The 18,169-nt window shown below is 40.3% G+C and overlaps 1 protein-coding gene across 5 annotated transcripts in view; it reads right to left on the minus strand.

Moving 5' to 3' along the window:
- Positions 1-18,169, minus strand: part of SEC24B (SEC24 homolog B, COPII coat complex component) — a 92,825-nt gene that overhangs the window by 73,801 nt on the left and 855 nt on the right. For all 5 annotated transcript variants that reach the window (XM_021101682.2, XM_021101681.2, XM_021101680.2 and 2 more), the window contains exon 2: positions 931-1,677. In XM_021101682.2, the coding sequence (XP_020957341.2) occupies positions 931-1,677 (747 nt within the window). The remainder of the gene's footprint in view (positions 1-930; positions 1,678-18,169) is intronic.

Below are 18,169 nucleotides of genomic sequence, written 5' to 3' on the forward strand. Positions count from 1 at the left end.
AACAAATAAATTTAAGGGTATCTTGGAAGGGTATCCAGGAAAGTCAGAAAAACTAACTACAAGGTTTTTTTTTTTTTTTTTGGCCTTTTTTAGGACCGCACTTGCGGCATATGGAAGTTTCCAGGCTAAGGATCAAATCTGAGCTACAGGTGCCGGCCTACACCACAGCCACAGCAACTTGGGATCTGAGCCTGTCTGTGACCTACACCACAGCTCATGGCAATGCCAGATCCTTAACCCACTGAGCAAGGCCAGGGAGTGAACCCACATCCTCATGGATTCTAGTGGGGTTCGTTACCACTAAGCCACAATGGGAATTCCCTACAAGGGTATTCTCATATATCTTTCTCTACCTCCCCTGTTCTTCATCCTAAATTACCAACTTGGGACGGAGAAAACATCAGCTTTAGAGTATAGGAAATGTATCTTCCATGAAAGCCACTAATAAAGGATCACTTAGAGGAACCAGTGAGGTAATGCAGGCCATCATCTTTCTGTAGCGAATGGGGCTGTGGCTGGAACAGAAATTGTCCTAAGGGTGAACTGGTATAAAAAAGAAAGTATTGGCAAACAAAGCATAACCCCAAATGGACCCTTTCCATTCTGCTCTATACCTAACTACACGAAAGACAACTACTTGCAGATGTATGAAGACATATCAATAAACGTCAACTGAGATTCCCAATCAATGTAAGGAGCCATGCCATACAGGGCAGATGGTTAGGTGGCTAATCATAAATAGGTGAAGATGAGAGGTTCAGGGAGATGCTGCAAAATTCTACAATAAATAAAGCAAATAAAGTGCAAAGGAAAACTAATTTCCAATGTTTCTATGAGGTTATATCATCTTTAACCTTTACGCACATACAAATCAGACTGGAAGTGCACTCATGTTCAATCATGCTTTGGCGAGCTTTTCATTCCACCTACCAGTATTTGTTAGGTTGTTGTTGGCTGCAGTTGGGGAGGTATGGTTTCGGACTGGATTGTCTTGGGTTGATGGAAGGCCTGAAGTTGACCATGAAAAAGTATTGTATCCTGAAAGATTCTGCTGCTGGTGGTACGGCTGTGATGGTGGAGGTGGAAGAGGTGATGGATGGCTGATGGCTGTATTTTGCCCAGAAAAAGAATGATCTCTAGTCGGCCGGACAGGTGGTGCATTCTGTGAGGTAAATATTTGTTGCCCATATGGATCTCCAGCAGGTAGAGAAGGATATGAAACACTAGGATACGTAGCATTAGAAACAGTTGACAGAGCATAGTGACCACAAGTAGAGGGAAATCCCTGAGAAGCAACTGAAGAACTGGCAGAGTACATGGCTGGACTACTGTAATGATTCACAAAAGAGGAGTACGGCTGGGAGGCACTCGTATGCAAATGCGATGCTGATGATGCAGCACCTTGGAAAGATCCTGGAGTGGATCCCACAACATGAGGGGCAGGAGGAACCCTGCCATACATCTGCTGTGCTCCTGGCTGTTGGCTGGCTGTATTCGGAGTCAGCACGTTTTGCGTTGGTATCGTATAGAGACCAGAGTAGTAACCAGCACACTGGCTATCCAAGGGCAATGAGGTCATCTTCCCAGGTCCTTGAGAGTAATGTCCTGAGGGAGCAATGTAGTTCTGAGGATGCAGCCCGTACCCAGATGGAACTTGCATTTGATTCTGTGCTGGACCTGAAAAAGAAAAGCAAATATTTACAGGAATTAGTAAGAAGGGAACTCATTCTTCAGCACAGCGGTCATCTAAACGTCGCCCTAATTAATGTACTTCTTCATAATCCCAAAGTGTTCCAAGAATCAGTACTGGGACAGACCCACTGTGGCAGCTGGCCTCCAAGATGCTCCCCAATGACCCACCCCCCCTGGTATTCAAACCCTCCCATGATATACCATGACTGGGCTATGGGACCAATGGCATAGAGCAGAGGTAATGCTATCGTACTCCGGAAGATCGGCCCAGGTCTTCTCCTAGATCACTCAGTGTGGAAGAGCAAAGCTGCCAAGTTGTGGAACGCCCTCTGGAGAAAGCCACGCAGTGAGGAACTGAACTTTCTGACCACTGGCCAAAGGGAAACTGCAGCCTGCCAACAACCACATGAGTGAGCTTGGAAGCAGATCCTTCTTCAGATCCACTGGAGTACTGAGGTAACTACAGCCCCAGCTGACAGCCTGACCACAGTCTCATGAGACCCTGCGCCAGAACCACCCAGCTAGAGCACTTCAGCTCCCTTAGAACCTATGGGATTAAACATTGGTTGTTTTAAGTTGCTAAGTTTTGGGGTATTTTTGTTTTGCAACAATAGACAGCTAATACACCTGGCATGGAAGAAGTTCAAACCTTTCTTACGGGCTTTTTAAAAATTATTATTATAAAAGTAACAATATAGCCACTGTTTTAAAAAAATCCAAACAATGATGAATATAAAAATCACAAGTCCCCTTCTCTTCCTGGTAGCTGATATCCTACCTCCCAGATGGCTAGTTAGTGGTTTCTTGTCTATGCATGTATGTATGTGATGTACACACAAGTATATACATATTTAAACACACAAATAAAGATCATACTACACTTCAGCAACTTGCTTTCTTATACCTAGCACATCCTGGATATCTTTCTCTGTTAACATATATAAATTTTTATTATTTTTCTAAAAGAATTTTTATAGTATTTCATTGTAGAGACATAACATTATTTACCACATTCCCATTAGTGAATATTTATTCCGGGGAGTAAACTAATTTATGAGGTCAGTTTCTGTGATGAATCTGCAGTATAAGTTCTTAGAAGTGAAACTGGACATCCAAAGGATTTGTGCTTTTAAAATTGATCATACTGCCAAATATCTCTCCAAAAATGTCTATCAATTTAAACCTCTCATCAACAATGTTTAAGAATACTTCATCTTCCCAAAACTGAGTGCCATTTTAATCCTTGCCGATCTAATACGTGAGAAACATTTTAGCTTGCAGTCCTTAACTTTGATACTGAGAATCCTTTCAAATGTTCCTTACCTATTTGGGCATCTTTCTGTCATTTGCCTTTTTCCCACAGGACTGTGCTTCCCTTAATCATTTACAAATGCTCTTGTATGTTAAGAAATGTAAGCATATGTTATCATGTGCTGTCTATATTTTCCCTCGGGTTACTGTTTCTCTTGACTTTGTTCATGTTGTCTCTTGCTATAGTTTTCCAATTATTATGAACTGAAATCTTTCATGCTTGGTAAATTTTAAAATCATACTTAGTAGAACCCTCCCCATTCTAATATTATAAAACTATATACTATAAACCCATGTCTTCCTCCAGTGCTTCAATACTTCCATCTTTATGTATTTATCTTTGATCACTATAGAATGTATTTATCAATACCATTAAATTTAATAATCTTAATACAGATTTTCTTATTAGTCTAAATATTACCAAACATATTACACTTTGTTCCACTCACTGTTCTAAAGGCTTTACATATATTCATTCCTTGGACCCTCCTCATAGCTCCTTGAAGTAAACGGTATCATTATAATCATGTATAAATAAGATAAATGAGGCACAAAAGTTAAGTCGTTTAATACAGTCACATACTTAGGAGGTAACATGGCTGGGATATGATTCAAATAATCTGGCTCAAATCAATGATGTGCTGTCCTGGCTACACTAAAATGCTACTATTGCTTTAGCCCAGAGGAAGGTCAATTATCCCAAACAATGGAATCCTAGCCTTGGTGCCAAGCCCAAACTCTAATTATTATAGAATCCAATTTTCCTATCTTATGGAATGAAACAGATATATATCTGTACCATGCCTCAACTTAAAGAATATCCAAAAAACATATTCACAAGCTGTTTCAAGTTCAATGACACAAAGAATGTGCCACTGTATTCCTTGCTATAATAACGTATAAAAATATAAAACAGGGAGTTCCTGCTGTGGCTCAACCGAAACAAATCCGACTAGTATCCATGAGGATGCACGTTCGCTCCCTGGCCTCGCTCAGTGGGTCAGGGATCCAGTGTTACCGTGAACTGGGGTGTAGGTCGCAGACAAGGTTAGGATCCCACGTTGCTGTGGCTGTGGTGTAGGCTGGCAACTGTAGCTCCAACTTGACCCCTAGCCTGGAACTTCCATATGCCAGGGGGTGCGGTCCTAAAAAAGTAAAATAAAATAATAAAATAAAATAAAACAAAGCAAAACAGAAAAGAAGTTCCCATTGTAGGCACAGTGCAAATGAATCCAACTAGGAACCATGAGGTTGCAGGTTCAATCGCTGGCCTCGCTCAATGGGTTAAGGATCCAGCATTGCCATGAGCTGTGGTGTAGGTCGGAGACATGGCTTGGATCAGGTGTTGCTGTGGCTGCAGTGTAGATCGGCAGCTGTAGCTCCGATTCGACCCCTAGCTTGGGAACCTCCACATGCGGGTGAGTTCGGCCCTAACAAACAAACAAACAAACAAAACAAAAAAATATTTTTTATCAAAGATATATGGACAATTTCCTTATTTTGTTTTTAATTCCTGCAGAATAATGCAGTGGAACCTTAACCTTTGGTTATTTAAACACACACTGCATGGTGGACACAAAAATAACGTAAACAATCAGGCTGCAAAATCTACACTTCCATAATTTCAAGAATTATACAGAGAACCAAAATCAGGTAACTACTGTTTTATTAGTTACATAATTTATTTTTCTCACAGAATATTATACATGATCATAATTCACTTTAAAGGATTTATTTACTTAAAAGGAAATAAGCATAATAGGCATCTTTCATTAACATGCCAAAAAAAAAAAAAGAGTTAAGTGTTCTTCTTCTCTTACTTAAATATTAAAAAAAAAAAAAAAAAAAAAAAAAGTAGATTCGGAGTTCTGCTGTAGCTCAGTGGAAACGAATCTGACTAGTATCTATGAGGATGCAGGTTCGATCCCTGACCTTGCTCAGTGGGTTAAGGATACAGGATACAGTGTTGCGGTGAGCTGTGGTGTAGGTCACAGACATGGCTTGGATCTGACGTTGCTGTGGCTGTGGTATAGGCCGGTGGGCTACAGCTCCGATTTGACCCCTAGCCTGGGAACCTCCATATGTTGTGGGTGCAACCCTAAAAAGAACAACAACAACAAAAAAGATTGGCTACTCTTCCTTACAACAGAAAACACAGCACGGGTACAAATTTATCAATCAAGAGAAGAGCCAAGTCAGAATTAGATAAATCTACCCACTTCATGATTGATTTGGCTCATCCAAGCTACATGATCTGAAAACAGGAAAATAATCATCATGTGCAAGCTACTGAAACGCCATTCTTCTAAAAATAACAGGAATGTTGTATCTGCTGAAATGTATCACAAACGAATTACCCGCCCAAAAAAGCCCACTTACTTTTCAGTCCATCAAAGAAAAGGAAGGTACTTACTACGGGGGGGGGGGGGGGGGATTGCAAAGGTAGGGAGAGCTAATTATATCCTGATGCTTACCATTCCTTACAGTATATCAAGATCTAAATGTTCCAAGAGTATCCCCTAAAAAAAAAAAAAAAAAAAAAAAATCTAGGTGTTCCTTTATGGTGCAGCAGGTTAAAGATTCAGTATTGTCACTGCAGTGGCTTGGGTCACTGCTGTGGTGCAGGTTCAGTCCCTGGCCTGCGAACTTCCACATGCTACAGGCAAGCCCACACCCTACCCCCACCAAAGCTAAAATAACTTAATCAAATTAATAACAGTATCAAGACTTTCGAAAGTAAAATTTTTTAAAATATTAAATCAAGTTTTTAAAGTCTGCACTAAAAAGAAAAAAATCAGTTTAAATTGAAAGAAAATATCGAGGACAAGAAAATATTTTACAAAAGTTTGTTATACTGTGACCTAACAAGGTATGGATTTTCTTTTCTTCAATCTTAAAACACATTATAATTCTTAACTTTATCTCAGGGTATACTAAAAATATTAAATATTTGAGCACAGCAAATATTACAAATAAATAATTTATATACACCTATAACTTAAAAAAACACTCTGTAAATTATGGAAATTTTACTAGTATTAGCATTTTCATTTGCTTATATTTCCTATAACTGCCTCAGCAACTGTAGCAGTTTTAGAACATGGTCCCCAAACTCTTTGATACTCTGCTGATTAAAAGGTGGGGTCTGTCTACTCTCCTTGAACTTGAGCAGGCTTATAACAGCTTCTACCAGTAAAGAAGAACAGGGATTTCAGCATCTGTTTTGTTTGATGGAATATTTGCCTGCGGATCCCCAGCAACTCTGTAAGAAAGCCATTTACTCCACAGCTGCCATGATCTAAGGAAGCCAAACAACAAAGAGAGGTCACCACTAGGCATTCGGGTTTGAGGTCTGAGTCTCTGAGTCATTCCAGTCGAAGTGCTAGATATGTCAATAAATGAGCCTTCAAGATCATCCCAGTCTCCAGCCCTCAAAATCGCCTCTGAGTCTTCCCCGTGGAGGCCCTAGACATCCTAGAGAAGAGAACAGCCATCTTTGCTGTGCCCTGTCCAAATTCTTGTTCAACACAATAGGTGAACATAATAAAATGATTGTTTTTAAACAGTTAAGTTTTGTTGTAATTTGTTATGTACTAATAAGCAACTTGAAGAGTAAACTATTTTTAAAAATTAAGAATTCAGATTCTAAAACCAAAATACATAAACAACAAATTACTTTTGGATTATAATCCAAAGAATAAAAGAAAACATGTTCTTGAGCCCATAATAATATAAATGACTGAATAAATTTTAAATGGGAGAAAAGGGGCAAGTCTTCCTTACAGAAAGAATTCCAAATAACATACGCGGAAGGAATGAGGGAAAGAAAAAAATCACCACTAGAATTCCTTAGTCGTAATTACTACAGGGAAGAGCCGCTGAAGAATGCTAAAATTAGTAGACAAAACTTTAAGCAGAAACAGGATAGTAGCCTCAAAATATCTTCCTAAGAATATTTGTACAAAATATTTATTAATTATTTTGGTGATTTTAACACATGCCCACAAATTATTTGATACACCTCACTCCAGGAAGTGAAGCTTAATTCCTTTTCTGTTGAATGTAGGCTGGACTAACAGAGTAGGAAAAATAAAAAATAGTAACTTTATATAGTAATTTTACAGTGGAGGAATCTGGCACCTGCTATTGACTATGTCCACCCCTCAAATCTGTATGAAGCCCTAACCCCTAATTCGATGGTATTAAGAGATGGGGCTTTGGGGAAGCAATTAGGTTTAGATTAGGTCATGATAGGATAGGATCCTCATGAAGAACTGGCATCTTTATAAGAAGAGGAAAACCAGGAGTTCTCTCATGACTCAGCGTGTTAATGATTCTGCACAGCAGTGGCTCAGGTCACTGCCATGGTGACTGCTATGGCGGGGGTATCCCTGCCCTGGAAACTTCGACAGGTGAGGCCACAAAAGAAAAAAAAATTAAAACAAAAACAAAAAAGGACAGCCACGTGAATCTGGTGAGAAAGATGGAGGTTTCCAAGCCAAGAAGAGGAACTTCACCAGAATCCAACTAGACTGGCACCCCAATCTTGAACTTCCAGCCCCCCCAACCTGAGCAAATGCTTTGACTTAAACTTCCCAGCCTATGGTTTTTTGTCATAGACTTACGAGCCCAAGCTAAGACATCCCTTCAGTCAAGTCCCCAAGGTTAACGTGACTAGCAATAAAGTAAGTTGATACTACGGAACCCCTGACAGGATGTAATAAGGGCACTTCGCCTCTGGGTATGCTTCCCAAAAAAATCACAACCCCAGTCCAATCCTGAGAAAGCAACAGCAAGCCCAAAGTGAGGAACGGTCTTCAAAATAACCAGTACTGTCCAAATCCTGAAAAAGAAAAACTGAGAAATTGTCATAGACCAGAGGAGACTAAGGAAACATGACAACTAAATACAAGGTGGTATCTTGGATTAGATCCAGAAACAGAAAAAAAGAAAAAAAAATTAGTGGAAAAACTGATGAAATGCAAATAAAAGTGTAGTTAACTTTACTTCACTGATGTTAATTTCCTAGCTTTGAAAAAGGTATCACAGTTTTATAAGATGTTAAAACGTGAAAGGAAGACGTAAGACTTTAGCGGAAGCTAAGTGAAGGGTATTTACTGCATTTTCTGTACTTCTGCATCACTTCTGCAAATCTAAAATGATTGTGAAATAAGATATTTTAAAAACATCAATTAAAAAAAAAGTGCTGTGGGGGAAAAAATCTAATTGTAATGTATACATGTAAGGATAATCTGACCCCCTTGCTGTACAGTGGGAAAATAAAAAAAAATATTAAAAAAAAAGTGCTGGAAATGACTTACTAAATCAATTGTAAGACAAATTTTTGTACAGAAATGTCTATTCCAAAGAGCCACTAGAGTGATTTTCCTAAAAAGCAAATCTGTCATTTCCTTGTTTAAGCCTTTCTAATGTTTTTTCTTGCCATCAAAAAAAAAAAAAAAAAGATTCAAACTCTTCAACATGGCCTGTAAGACAGTGCAGGACAGAATAACCCCTCCTCACCCCTTACGTCCACATCCTAATCCCTGGAACCCGTGAATATGCCAGGTTACATGGTACAGGGGACCTGGGGTTGCAGACAGTGTCAGGGTTGTTAATCAGCTAATCTTGGAAGAGGGAGCGTATCCTTGATAATCCGGGTCAGCTCAATGCAATCAAGAGGGTCTTTAAACGTGGAAGATGGAAGCAGAAGTGAGTCAGAGGGAGATGTGACTACACAAGACCCCTCTGAGAGATGCAGTGTTGCTGGGTGTGAAGGCAGACAGAGTGGGCCCTGAGTGAGGAATCTGGGCTGCCTCTAGAAGCTGGAATAAAGCAGAGAAATGGATTCTCTCCTAGAGCCTCTAGAAGTGAATGCAGCCCCAGAGACATCTGGATTTTAGCCCAGTTAGACTTCTAACCTACAGAAGGTGAATTTAGGTTTTAGGCCACCAGTTCGTGGTAATTTGTTACAGCAGCAAAGAGAAAACCAATGCAAAGGTCCTTCATGATCTGACCCCTGCTTACCTCTCCTGATTCCTCGAGCTCAGCACTCCTCCTCACAATGATTTCCAAAAGGTATGCCGTAACATACTGCAAGTCCTCACATGGGTCTGCCAAAGTGTGATCAATAAATACGACGCAATTCTGCTATAACGGAGAATGCCTACTGTCATGGTGAAGTAACACAGAATACTGACCCGGGAGGAAGAGGTACAGCTTGCCACAAGAAAAGCAAAAGAGCCAGCGCATCAGGTCAGCTTGTATACTAGGACTCTGCCCCAAGTGGCCATTAAAAAGGTTGGTTAGGGCAGAATACAATTAAGTTGCCTTGTCAAGACTTCTGAAGAGGATCAAGGGAACATGGTATTTTTATGAAACTTGCTTTTTCTAAACACAGGTATGGAAAGTTTAATTCCTTCAAGAATGCCACCAAAAACTTTAGCACTGAAGTAGCCATGAGTGGGAAAGGCCGAGACTCACTATTCCACATATACTCCCTACCATACAGAATTTTTCGTAAGCCAAGCTTGTACTCCTCTGCCCATTCACACAGCCCCTTCTCTCTACCTGGAATCTTAAAACAAAAACCCTTCCCCCTTCATCTGCAGTACTCAGTTCAGCACTTTCTCTAGAAAACATTCTCTAATTCTATAAGTAGATGCCTGTTTAATGTCACAGTACAGTATTTGGGGCCACTATGACAGTGCTTTCCAACAGTGCTTTCCACGCAGAACTGTAAGTGTCTAGCTGTACCCTCTACAAGTAAGTGAAAAACTTGGGCCAAGTTTGCTCTCAGCTCCATCATATCCCTAACGCTTAGGATAGTGACTGGTTCATGGAATCCATTATTATATTTTGAAAAAATAAAGCCCAGAATATAATCATCAAATATTTCTGTATTAGGCCTTTACTCACCACAATTATCATATCAACAAGGACTATATGATATTTGAAGAGAAAGAATACAAAATTTAAGAGCTTCCATTATGTAAAGTAATTTAATACCCTACCACCAGAACAAATGCACAAGTTCAAATTTTTTTTGACCTTGGCATTCTACACTTTTTACTCTGCAATATTTCAACTATAAGAATATTTGAAACAGGAGTTCCCGTTGTGGCGCAGTGGTTAACGAATCCGACTAGGAACCATGAGGTTGCGGGTTCGGTCCCTGCCCTTGCTCAGTGGGTTAATGATCCGGCGTTGCCGTGAGCTGTGGTGTAGGCTGCAGACGCGGCTCGGATCCCACGTTGCTATGGCTCTGGCGTAGGCCGGTGGCTACAGCTCCGATTCAACCCCTAGCCTGGGAACCTCCATATGCCGCGGGATCGGCCCAAGAAATAGCAACAACAACTACAACAACAAAAAGACAAAAAGACAAAAAAAAAAGAATATTTGAAACAAAGAAAATTTAAAAATCTAACGTATTTCACTACATCTAAAGTGTTTTGACATTGCCACTTTTTTCCTTCTTACTAGATGTATACGTTTCCTACAGCAAGTGTATTAAATTACCACAAATTTAGTGCCTTAAAATTAACACAGATGTATTCTTTTATAGTTCTGGAAGTCAGAAGACCAAAATCAGTTTCACTGGGCTCATGTCAAAGTGTCTGGCTCCTTCTGAGGCCTGAGGAGAGAATCCACTTCGTTGCCATTTTCAGTTTCGAGTGACCACCTGCATTCTTTCGGCTTATGGCGCTTCCTCCACCTTCAAAGCACATCATTCTAACCTCTGCTTCTATGGTCACTGTACCTTCTCTGCAGGCTGACTCCTCCAGTTTCTAATAAGGATGGTTGTAATCATATCAGGCCCACCCAGATCTAGTATAACCTCTCCAGCTTTTTAATCGCAGCTGCAAAGGTTTCAGGGATTAGGAAAGAATACTGAGAAGGGGACACTATGGGGAAGGGGACACTATTCAGCCTACCACATCAGGTGTCAGTGGCAGATTTTTCACAACTATAAGGTGATTTCCACCAATTTTGAAATTCCACCAGTTCTAAGATGCACCCCAATTTTAGAGGTGAAAATGGTGAAAAAAAAAAAGTGTCTTAGAAACAATGAGTAACTTAATTATCGCATCTACCAAAGAGCATAACACAGCATCTCACAAAAAAAGCATCAATAAAGAAACCACTGAAAAACAGAAAAACTCAGGTAATATATAGTCTCTAAGAGAACTGTAAATTTTTTCCTCCACTACTCATACCCAGATGAGTAATATCACCATGAGGCCAGAACTATACATTTTTAACTTCAAGTAAGTATGTCTGTATAAAAGAGGGAAATAGATTATTCTAACACATTATCTAATCATTATTAAAATCTGACTTGAGAAGTAAACGAAAGATTTTTTAACAAATAGTCTGGATACCTTTTCAATGTAGCTGCTGAGCTGTTAGCCTGACTGATACTATCATATATAAGCTAGAAACAGCCTCTGATTTTCTGTAAGCATCTATGTGAGAGTAAATTATCACAAGATACCCCAAGAACAGATCTGCCTCAGTGACATAATCTCTTTCCAGAGATTAGATTCTTACCAAAGAAAAACTGATTCTATTTCTACTTCAAGCAAACCCGACATAAAAATCAAAACTTAAAGCAAGTATTTTCTGGAATGTCTAGTCACCATACAAAAAAAAAAAAAAAAAATCATAGCCTCTCTAAATAAATAAGTTTCCTCATTCCCTACCACCCCTCAGAGAAGCAACATTTTTAATATAAAGAATATGTTTCCTTACTCTTTTCCTGAACTGAATTTCAACTTTTTAAAAAGTCAGATTAAAAGTTTTCATTATCTTCAGAGTTCCCGTAGTGTCTCAGTGGTTAACAAACCTGCCCAGCATCCATGAGGACTCAGGTTTGATCCCTGGCCTCGCTCAGTGGATCAAGGATTCAGTGTTGCCGTGAGCTGCGGTGTAGGTCGAAGACTCGACTCAGATCTGGAGCTGCTGTGGCTCTGGCATAGGCCAGCAGCTGTAGCTCCAATTCTACCCCTAGCCTGAGAACCTCCATATGCTGTGGGTGCAGCCCTAAAAAAAAAAAGACAAAAAAAAGTTTTCATTATCTTCAAAGAACATATCAAGGTCAGCAAAGTACAAGTTCCTCTATCCTACTGAGATACAATTCTCACCAATCTGGAGAAGCAGAATCAAATCTAAGAATGTAATCCATTCATTTCAGAACAACCAAGAAGTAGTCAATATTGAGCCAGGATGCACGTTAACAATCCCCCTTATTGAGACATTCAAATACTGCCGAACCAGCTGGTAAACAGCCACAACACCCCCCCCCCCCCCCCCGCCACCCTGACCCTGCTTCCAGTTACACCCCCCCCACTCCCATGCTGGGCCCTTGCTCGCCCCACTCATGATCCAGCAACATCACATTGACAGGATCTTACTCCAGTGTCAAGGCTGATATCCATGCAGTGGTCACAGCACTGACTACCAAATATTCTAAATATACTACCCCCACAAATAAAGATTAATAACATTACTAAAACACATTCTGTAAGGAGCATAAAGTATGTGCACATGTGCCCCTAAAATTAAAAACCCCAGTGATTTAAAAAATGGGGAGTCCCAATCACATCTGGATATGTCAGATTATTCCTTCTAATGGAAGACCAATAGCCCCAACGGCGACTGTTGCAGTAACTGCTGGCAGGCACAGCCGATGCAACAATTTGGATGAAATTTCACTGCATTAGGTATAGACTATTCCTGCCACTCTGTCAGTTGTCCTTTTTGGATGCCATGATGATGAGCGCTAAGAGTGAAGGGGTCAAAAGGAGACAGTTATTGGTTGAAAACCTACCATATGACCAGGTACTGAGCTTTTCTTTCTTCCCTCCTTCCTCCCTCTTTTCTTTCCCTTTCTTTTCTTTTCTTTGCCACACCTGCAGCATATGGAAATGCCCAGGCCAGGAGCTGAACCAGAGCTACAGCTGTGGCTTATTCTACCTTGCGGCAGTGCCTGATTTTAACCATTGAGCAAAGTCAGGGATTGACATACTCACTGAGACGACAGCAGGTCCTTAACTCATTGAGCCACAACAGGAACTCCTGCGCTTTTCTTTTCTGGATCACTATGGTCATTTTATAAACAGGGACGTGAAAGGTCACTAATTCATACATATTCAAATATTTGGGAAGTAGTGAAGAAGCCAGGCATTGCAGATTCCAAAGCCCATTTCACAATACCTGTTTCTAACAAATACTTAGGAAAAACAAGCGAGTTAGGACTTGGCCACTGGCTAGGCAAGGTTATTTTCCTACTCCCTCTCCCCTCCCTACCTCATCTTCCTTTTCCTCAGTTCCTCTTACAGGCAGCTTTCAGCTAACAATTTGGGAAGACTTTTTTTTTTTTTTTAAAGAATCTACTGTTTTGTTGAATTGCTCTTTTTAAAAAATTTTATGGCCACACCTACAGCATACAGAAGTTCCCAGGCTAAGGGTCGAATCAGAGCTGCAGCTGCCGGTCAGAGCCATGCCAGATCTGAGCCGAATCTGCGACCTACACCATAGCTGTGGCCAACACCGGATCCTTAATCCATTGAACCAGGCCCGGGATCGAACCTGCAGCCTTGCCAACACTCTGTTGGCCAACACTGTTGGGTTCTTAACCCGATGAGCCACAACAGGAACTCCGATTTTGGAACACTTAAAAGCAATTAAACCCCTCTTCCCACAAACCAGCTAGCTGAGGCGGTGGCCTAGCAGAGGAAATCTTCCAAGACAAGACGCATGGGAAGAAGGGCTGGTCAGTGTAAGAAAATAAGAGTCAATTTCTCTTACTCGAGTAAGAGTGCCAACTGCCTGCTGCCACTGGGAATACTTGAGGAAAACTCACATGGTCTTTGCCACCTGAAGAATTTATATCCCAGTATTCTGAAGGAAATGAAAGGAAGGGGACTCTTATTTACTAAGAGTCTCACTTTGCTAAGCAGCAGGTACTTTGAAAACAGCATCTCAGAGTTACCATGTGGCTCCGCAGGTTAAGGATCCCGGTTTGTCACTGCAGCGGCTCAGGTCACTGCTGTGGTGCGGGTTGGATCCCTCGACCTGGAACTTCTACACACCGCAGGTGTGGGGGAAAAAAAAAAAGCGCACCTCAACTAAGGTAACCCTCTCAACAACTCTACGAGGAAGATATTATTATCCTCTGAAGCACAGAGATAGATGTTAAGTTAATTTTCTCCACAAAACCCCGGGCTATAGCAGAGCTTACAACCTTTCACTGGCCCACAGGTTCTCATGGTGCTCAGCCTCTTGGAAATAGGTACTCAGCCTCTTGGAAATAACAGTGGCTTCCCTGGGGCTGAATATAACATGATCTGCTCTAACACGCAGTGCTGACTGTGAGGATGTGCTCACTCATTTCTAAGATTTAAGACTGGCTTAAAACCTGTTCTATTTCAGTGTCTTTAGCATCTAATACTTCAGGGTTTACAGATGAATCCGAAAAATGGAAATGAGCTGAAATACCAGGATCAGGGGCAATGAACATGAGTGAGAAAATCATTACAGATATAATCTTAGAAATTAGATATGAAGGTATATTACAGATGTAATCTCTGAGGGGGAGGGAGTGAGGTGGGAACGAAAAGACACTGAAAATTACTAAAGTGATACATACAGCAACAAAAAATACAAATTGAACCCAGATAAAAAAGACACAAACAAGTGAGGGAATATATACATTTTTAAAATCCTTGAGATATCTCTTTGCTAGCTTTGGAGGAAATTATATATGCAGAAAGTTATACCACAGCAATATCTTCATGAGAGGATCTGATGCTTCTGGTTAGCTACAAAGGAAGAGTAGAAACATGAGACACACCAGACACTGTGCTGATCAAAAGGAACTTCCTTCAGGCACACCAAGGTGATGTGTATCATTTTAAATTTTGCATGTGCTCTCCAAGTGGAAGGGTTCCCATAACCCACCAGACATTACTGCTGAGCTAATAGTACATTTATGTGTAGCTTCCATAATGAATTCTGGTAATTCCCATTACTATCTCATCCTTCTTGCATTATTGACAATTAAAATGATAAAACCAGAGTTCCCATTGTGGCTCAGTAGTAACCAACCCAACTAGTATCCATGAGGAGGCGGGTTCGATCCCTGACCTTGCTCAGTGGGTTAAGGATCCAGCGTTGCCATGAGCTGTGGTACAGAATGCAGACACGCCTCGGATCCTGCATGGCTGTGGCTGTGGTATAGGTCAGTAGCAGCTGGGATTTGACCCCTAGCCTGGGAACCTCCATACGCAGCAGCGGCGACCCTATAAAAAGCAACAAATAAATAAATAAATAAAACTACCAGTAGTATCCTTCTTAGAAAAAGGATATGGAAGCACATTTTCACTTGAAAATGAGCACCTTTTGCCTCCTAAAAGTAGAATTAAAAAGCAGTGTTTTATAGATAAATCTAGGTTCTTCCCCCTCCCAAAATACACTTAAAAGACCTCTTTCAAATTAAGTCAATTGGGAGAAACTACAGGGTTATGCCATCATTACCAGGAAATTATTCACTGAATCTTTCCTTGTTTGAGGATTCAGCTTTGGAGCGACTCTCAAAAGGCAGAGCAAAAGTTGAAAAATATTCAACTAATACTTCATATGGAAACACAAATAATTACAAAATGCCCATATGCTGCTCAATGAAAAACCGAAGTGCAGAACTAGAAGGAGGTACAGAAAGGAAGTTTAAGAACTATTTCACAAACTCAAAGAAGTTAAATTGTATCTTCAAATAAACAAGGGAAAGCATGTTCACAGTTAAAAACAAAAACAGAAAAATAATGAAGTCTGGGTTTCTGCCTCTCTATCCTTTCCAATGTCAAAGTTTCTAATAAGAGAATTCTTAGAGTCTGGGAACAGAAAGAGATATGGACTTGGAACTAGGAAGACTGAATGAGACTTCATTTAACAAAGGTTTAATGAGGAGTTCCCTGGTAGCCTAGGGGGTTGAGGACTCAGCATTGTTGCTGCTATGGTGTGGATTCCACCCTTGGCCTGGGAACTTCCACCTGGTGTGGGTACAGCAAAAAGAAAGAAAGAAAGAAAAAGAAACCCAAATGCTTAATGAGACTGTAACACGTCCTAGGCCTTGAATATACAGCAGTGAACAGGAGACCACCTGCTAACCTCAAGAAGCTTATACAGGCTTTGATGGTGTAAAACACCCCCCAAAACCTTCTTGGGTCCTGATTTCATCTCTTAAATTAGAAAAGTAAATCAGGTATTTTACAGAATGTGTTCCAAAAACATCTGGACTGCCACTCCTATTTTTTTTTCTTTTTCTTTTCCTTCCCCAGTGGTCCCAAGACTCCACAGATGCCACTGCTCCACATAGGAACTTCTCCACCCCTATTTTAACCACAACTGCTCTGGTTTTTTTTTTTTTTTTTCCTGATTTCTCCATCACGGCTCTACATACAATTTCCTGTGGGAAAAATCTTTTTAAAAACATGTTTGGTAACTACTAAAGTAAGTGATTAAGAGATATCATCCCAGTGTTACAATTCTGAACTTTGTAACATTTCATACTCATATTTCTGACCTATTTCTTTTTCATCATGACTGGAATTTCAGAGACATACTAGTTTACATGGGGCTAAAGAAACAATCACAAACCAGAATCACTGCTTATTCGTTATCTATGGATGCCAAATACCACGTAGCAAAAATTACTTTTTTCTAAGATTAACAAACAAAACTCACAAAAACAGATTTGATCTTATTTACCACTTAACCTACTTACTTCCACAAAAACAAACAAACCAAAAGTAACTCTATTTCTTTATCTGAATTTCCATCTCCTTAGCATTTAAGGCCTTTCTGCAACTGGACCCCTTTTAAGTATTCTTTTCAGCTTCAGGGCCTTGGGTTTTCCCTCCCACCCAGCACCCTTTGTGCCCATTTTCAGACTTTTGTTTGTGCCCTCAAGAGGGTCTGGCCCTCCTACCTCTACCTGTCAAATCCCTCAAGGTCATAATCAATTTGAATGTCACCAAAACACAGGTCAATTTGGGAGACAGGCAGGGAGTCTGTCTTATCTACTAAGCTAATCTTGAGTCCCGAACTGGCAAGCATGCAACAAATGTTGAAATGAACTGATTATGTCAAAGGAAAGTAACGACCACAAACAACAGAAATCAAGCAGCATCTATATTTGGCTTCTAAATGTATGAACTGATTTGTTTTTACAGATTTTACATCCTGATTACAACTGGTATCTTGGTATTCCTTGAGCATTCACAAAATTTCTAAGGCTGAGGTAAATACTGGCCACTTTAGAAACTGTTCCCTAAGACAATAAGGCATACTCAGAAAATCTAAAAGACACCCACAATCCTCGGAGCACCATTAAACATTGATTTACAATACTCTAAAAGACTTGGTATCTCTTCCTAAATTATCATGTTTTAGTTCCTCCACACACAAAGCTTTTTTACAAACAAAAACAAGAATTTATATTAAGTTTACGAGAACAAAACTGCTCACAAATGATATATTCATGTATGTTCAGAACAGAAGCACAAAAGCTACTATACTGTTCACATTAAACACCCATATAGTAAACAATGATCATGAAAGTAAAGCATGTGATACTGACAAGTATGGCTGATTCAAAGGATATTAAGGCTAAGCCACATCACCTTTGAGTCCTGAAAAAAATGCAACTTCTGGTTCTCAGAACAAATTGCAAGCTTGAAAAGCATCAACAAAGATGTTGGCTGACCTGATTTACAAAATCCAGTAAATTTTCATTAACAGGTTGGATAAAATAGGTCAGTCCAACCATCATTTGAAGAGTATCTGCAGACTGTTCTCTTACAAACGCAGTCATTATTCAATTACTTTCGACAGTTCTCATCTGAAACACTATCGTCTATAAAGAGAACCCTCCCCACCTCCCCGGCCGCATCCAGGAACATTCCAAATCTCAAGATTAGGGAATGGATATCCTAGAGCTGATCATTTTTCAGCTGAAACTCCTGCATACCAAAAGCCCATGACCTTAGCACCAAAGCAGCTTTCCATTGCACTGGCTGCTGCCGTTGGGAAGGCCCTGCCTCAAACAGGACCAACTCTGTCACGTTTTTTGGATTTATGAAAGTGCAGCTGGGGGTGGGGTGGAGTG

The sequence above is a fragment of the Sus scrofa genome, chromosome 8, assembly GCF_054392235.1.
Source record: "Sus scrofa isolate SSC_HxYL_T2T_F1_AM1 chromosome 8, Sscrofa_HxYL_maternal_Yorkshire_Landrace_v2.0, whole genome shotgun sequence".
NCBI classification, from domain to species: Eukaryota; Metazoa; Chordata; class Mammalia; order Artiodactyla; family Suidae; genus Sus; species Sus scrofa.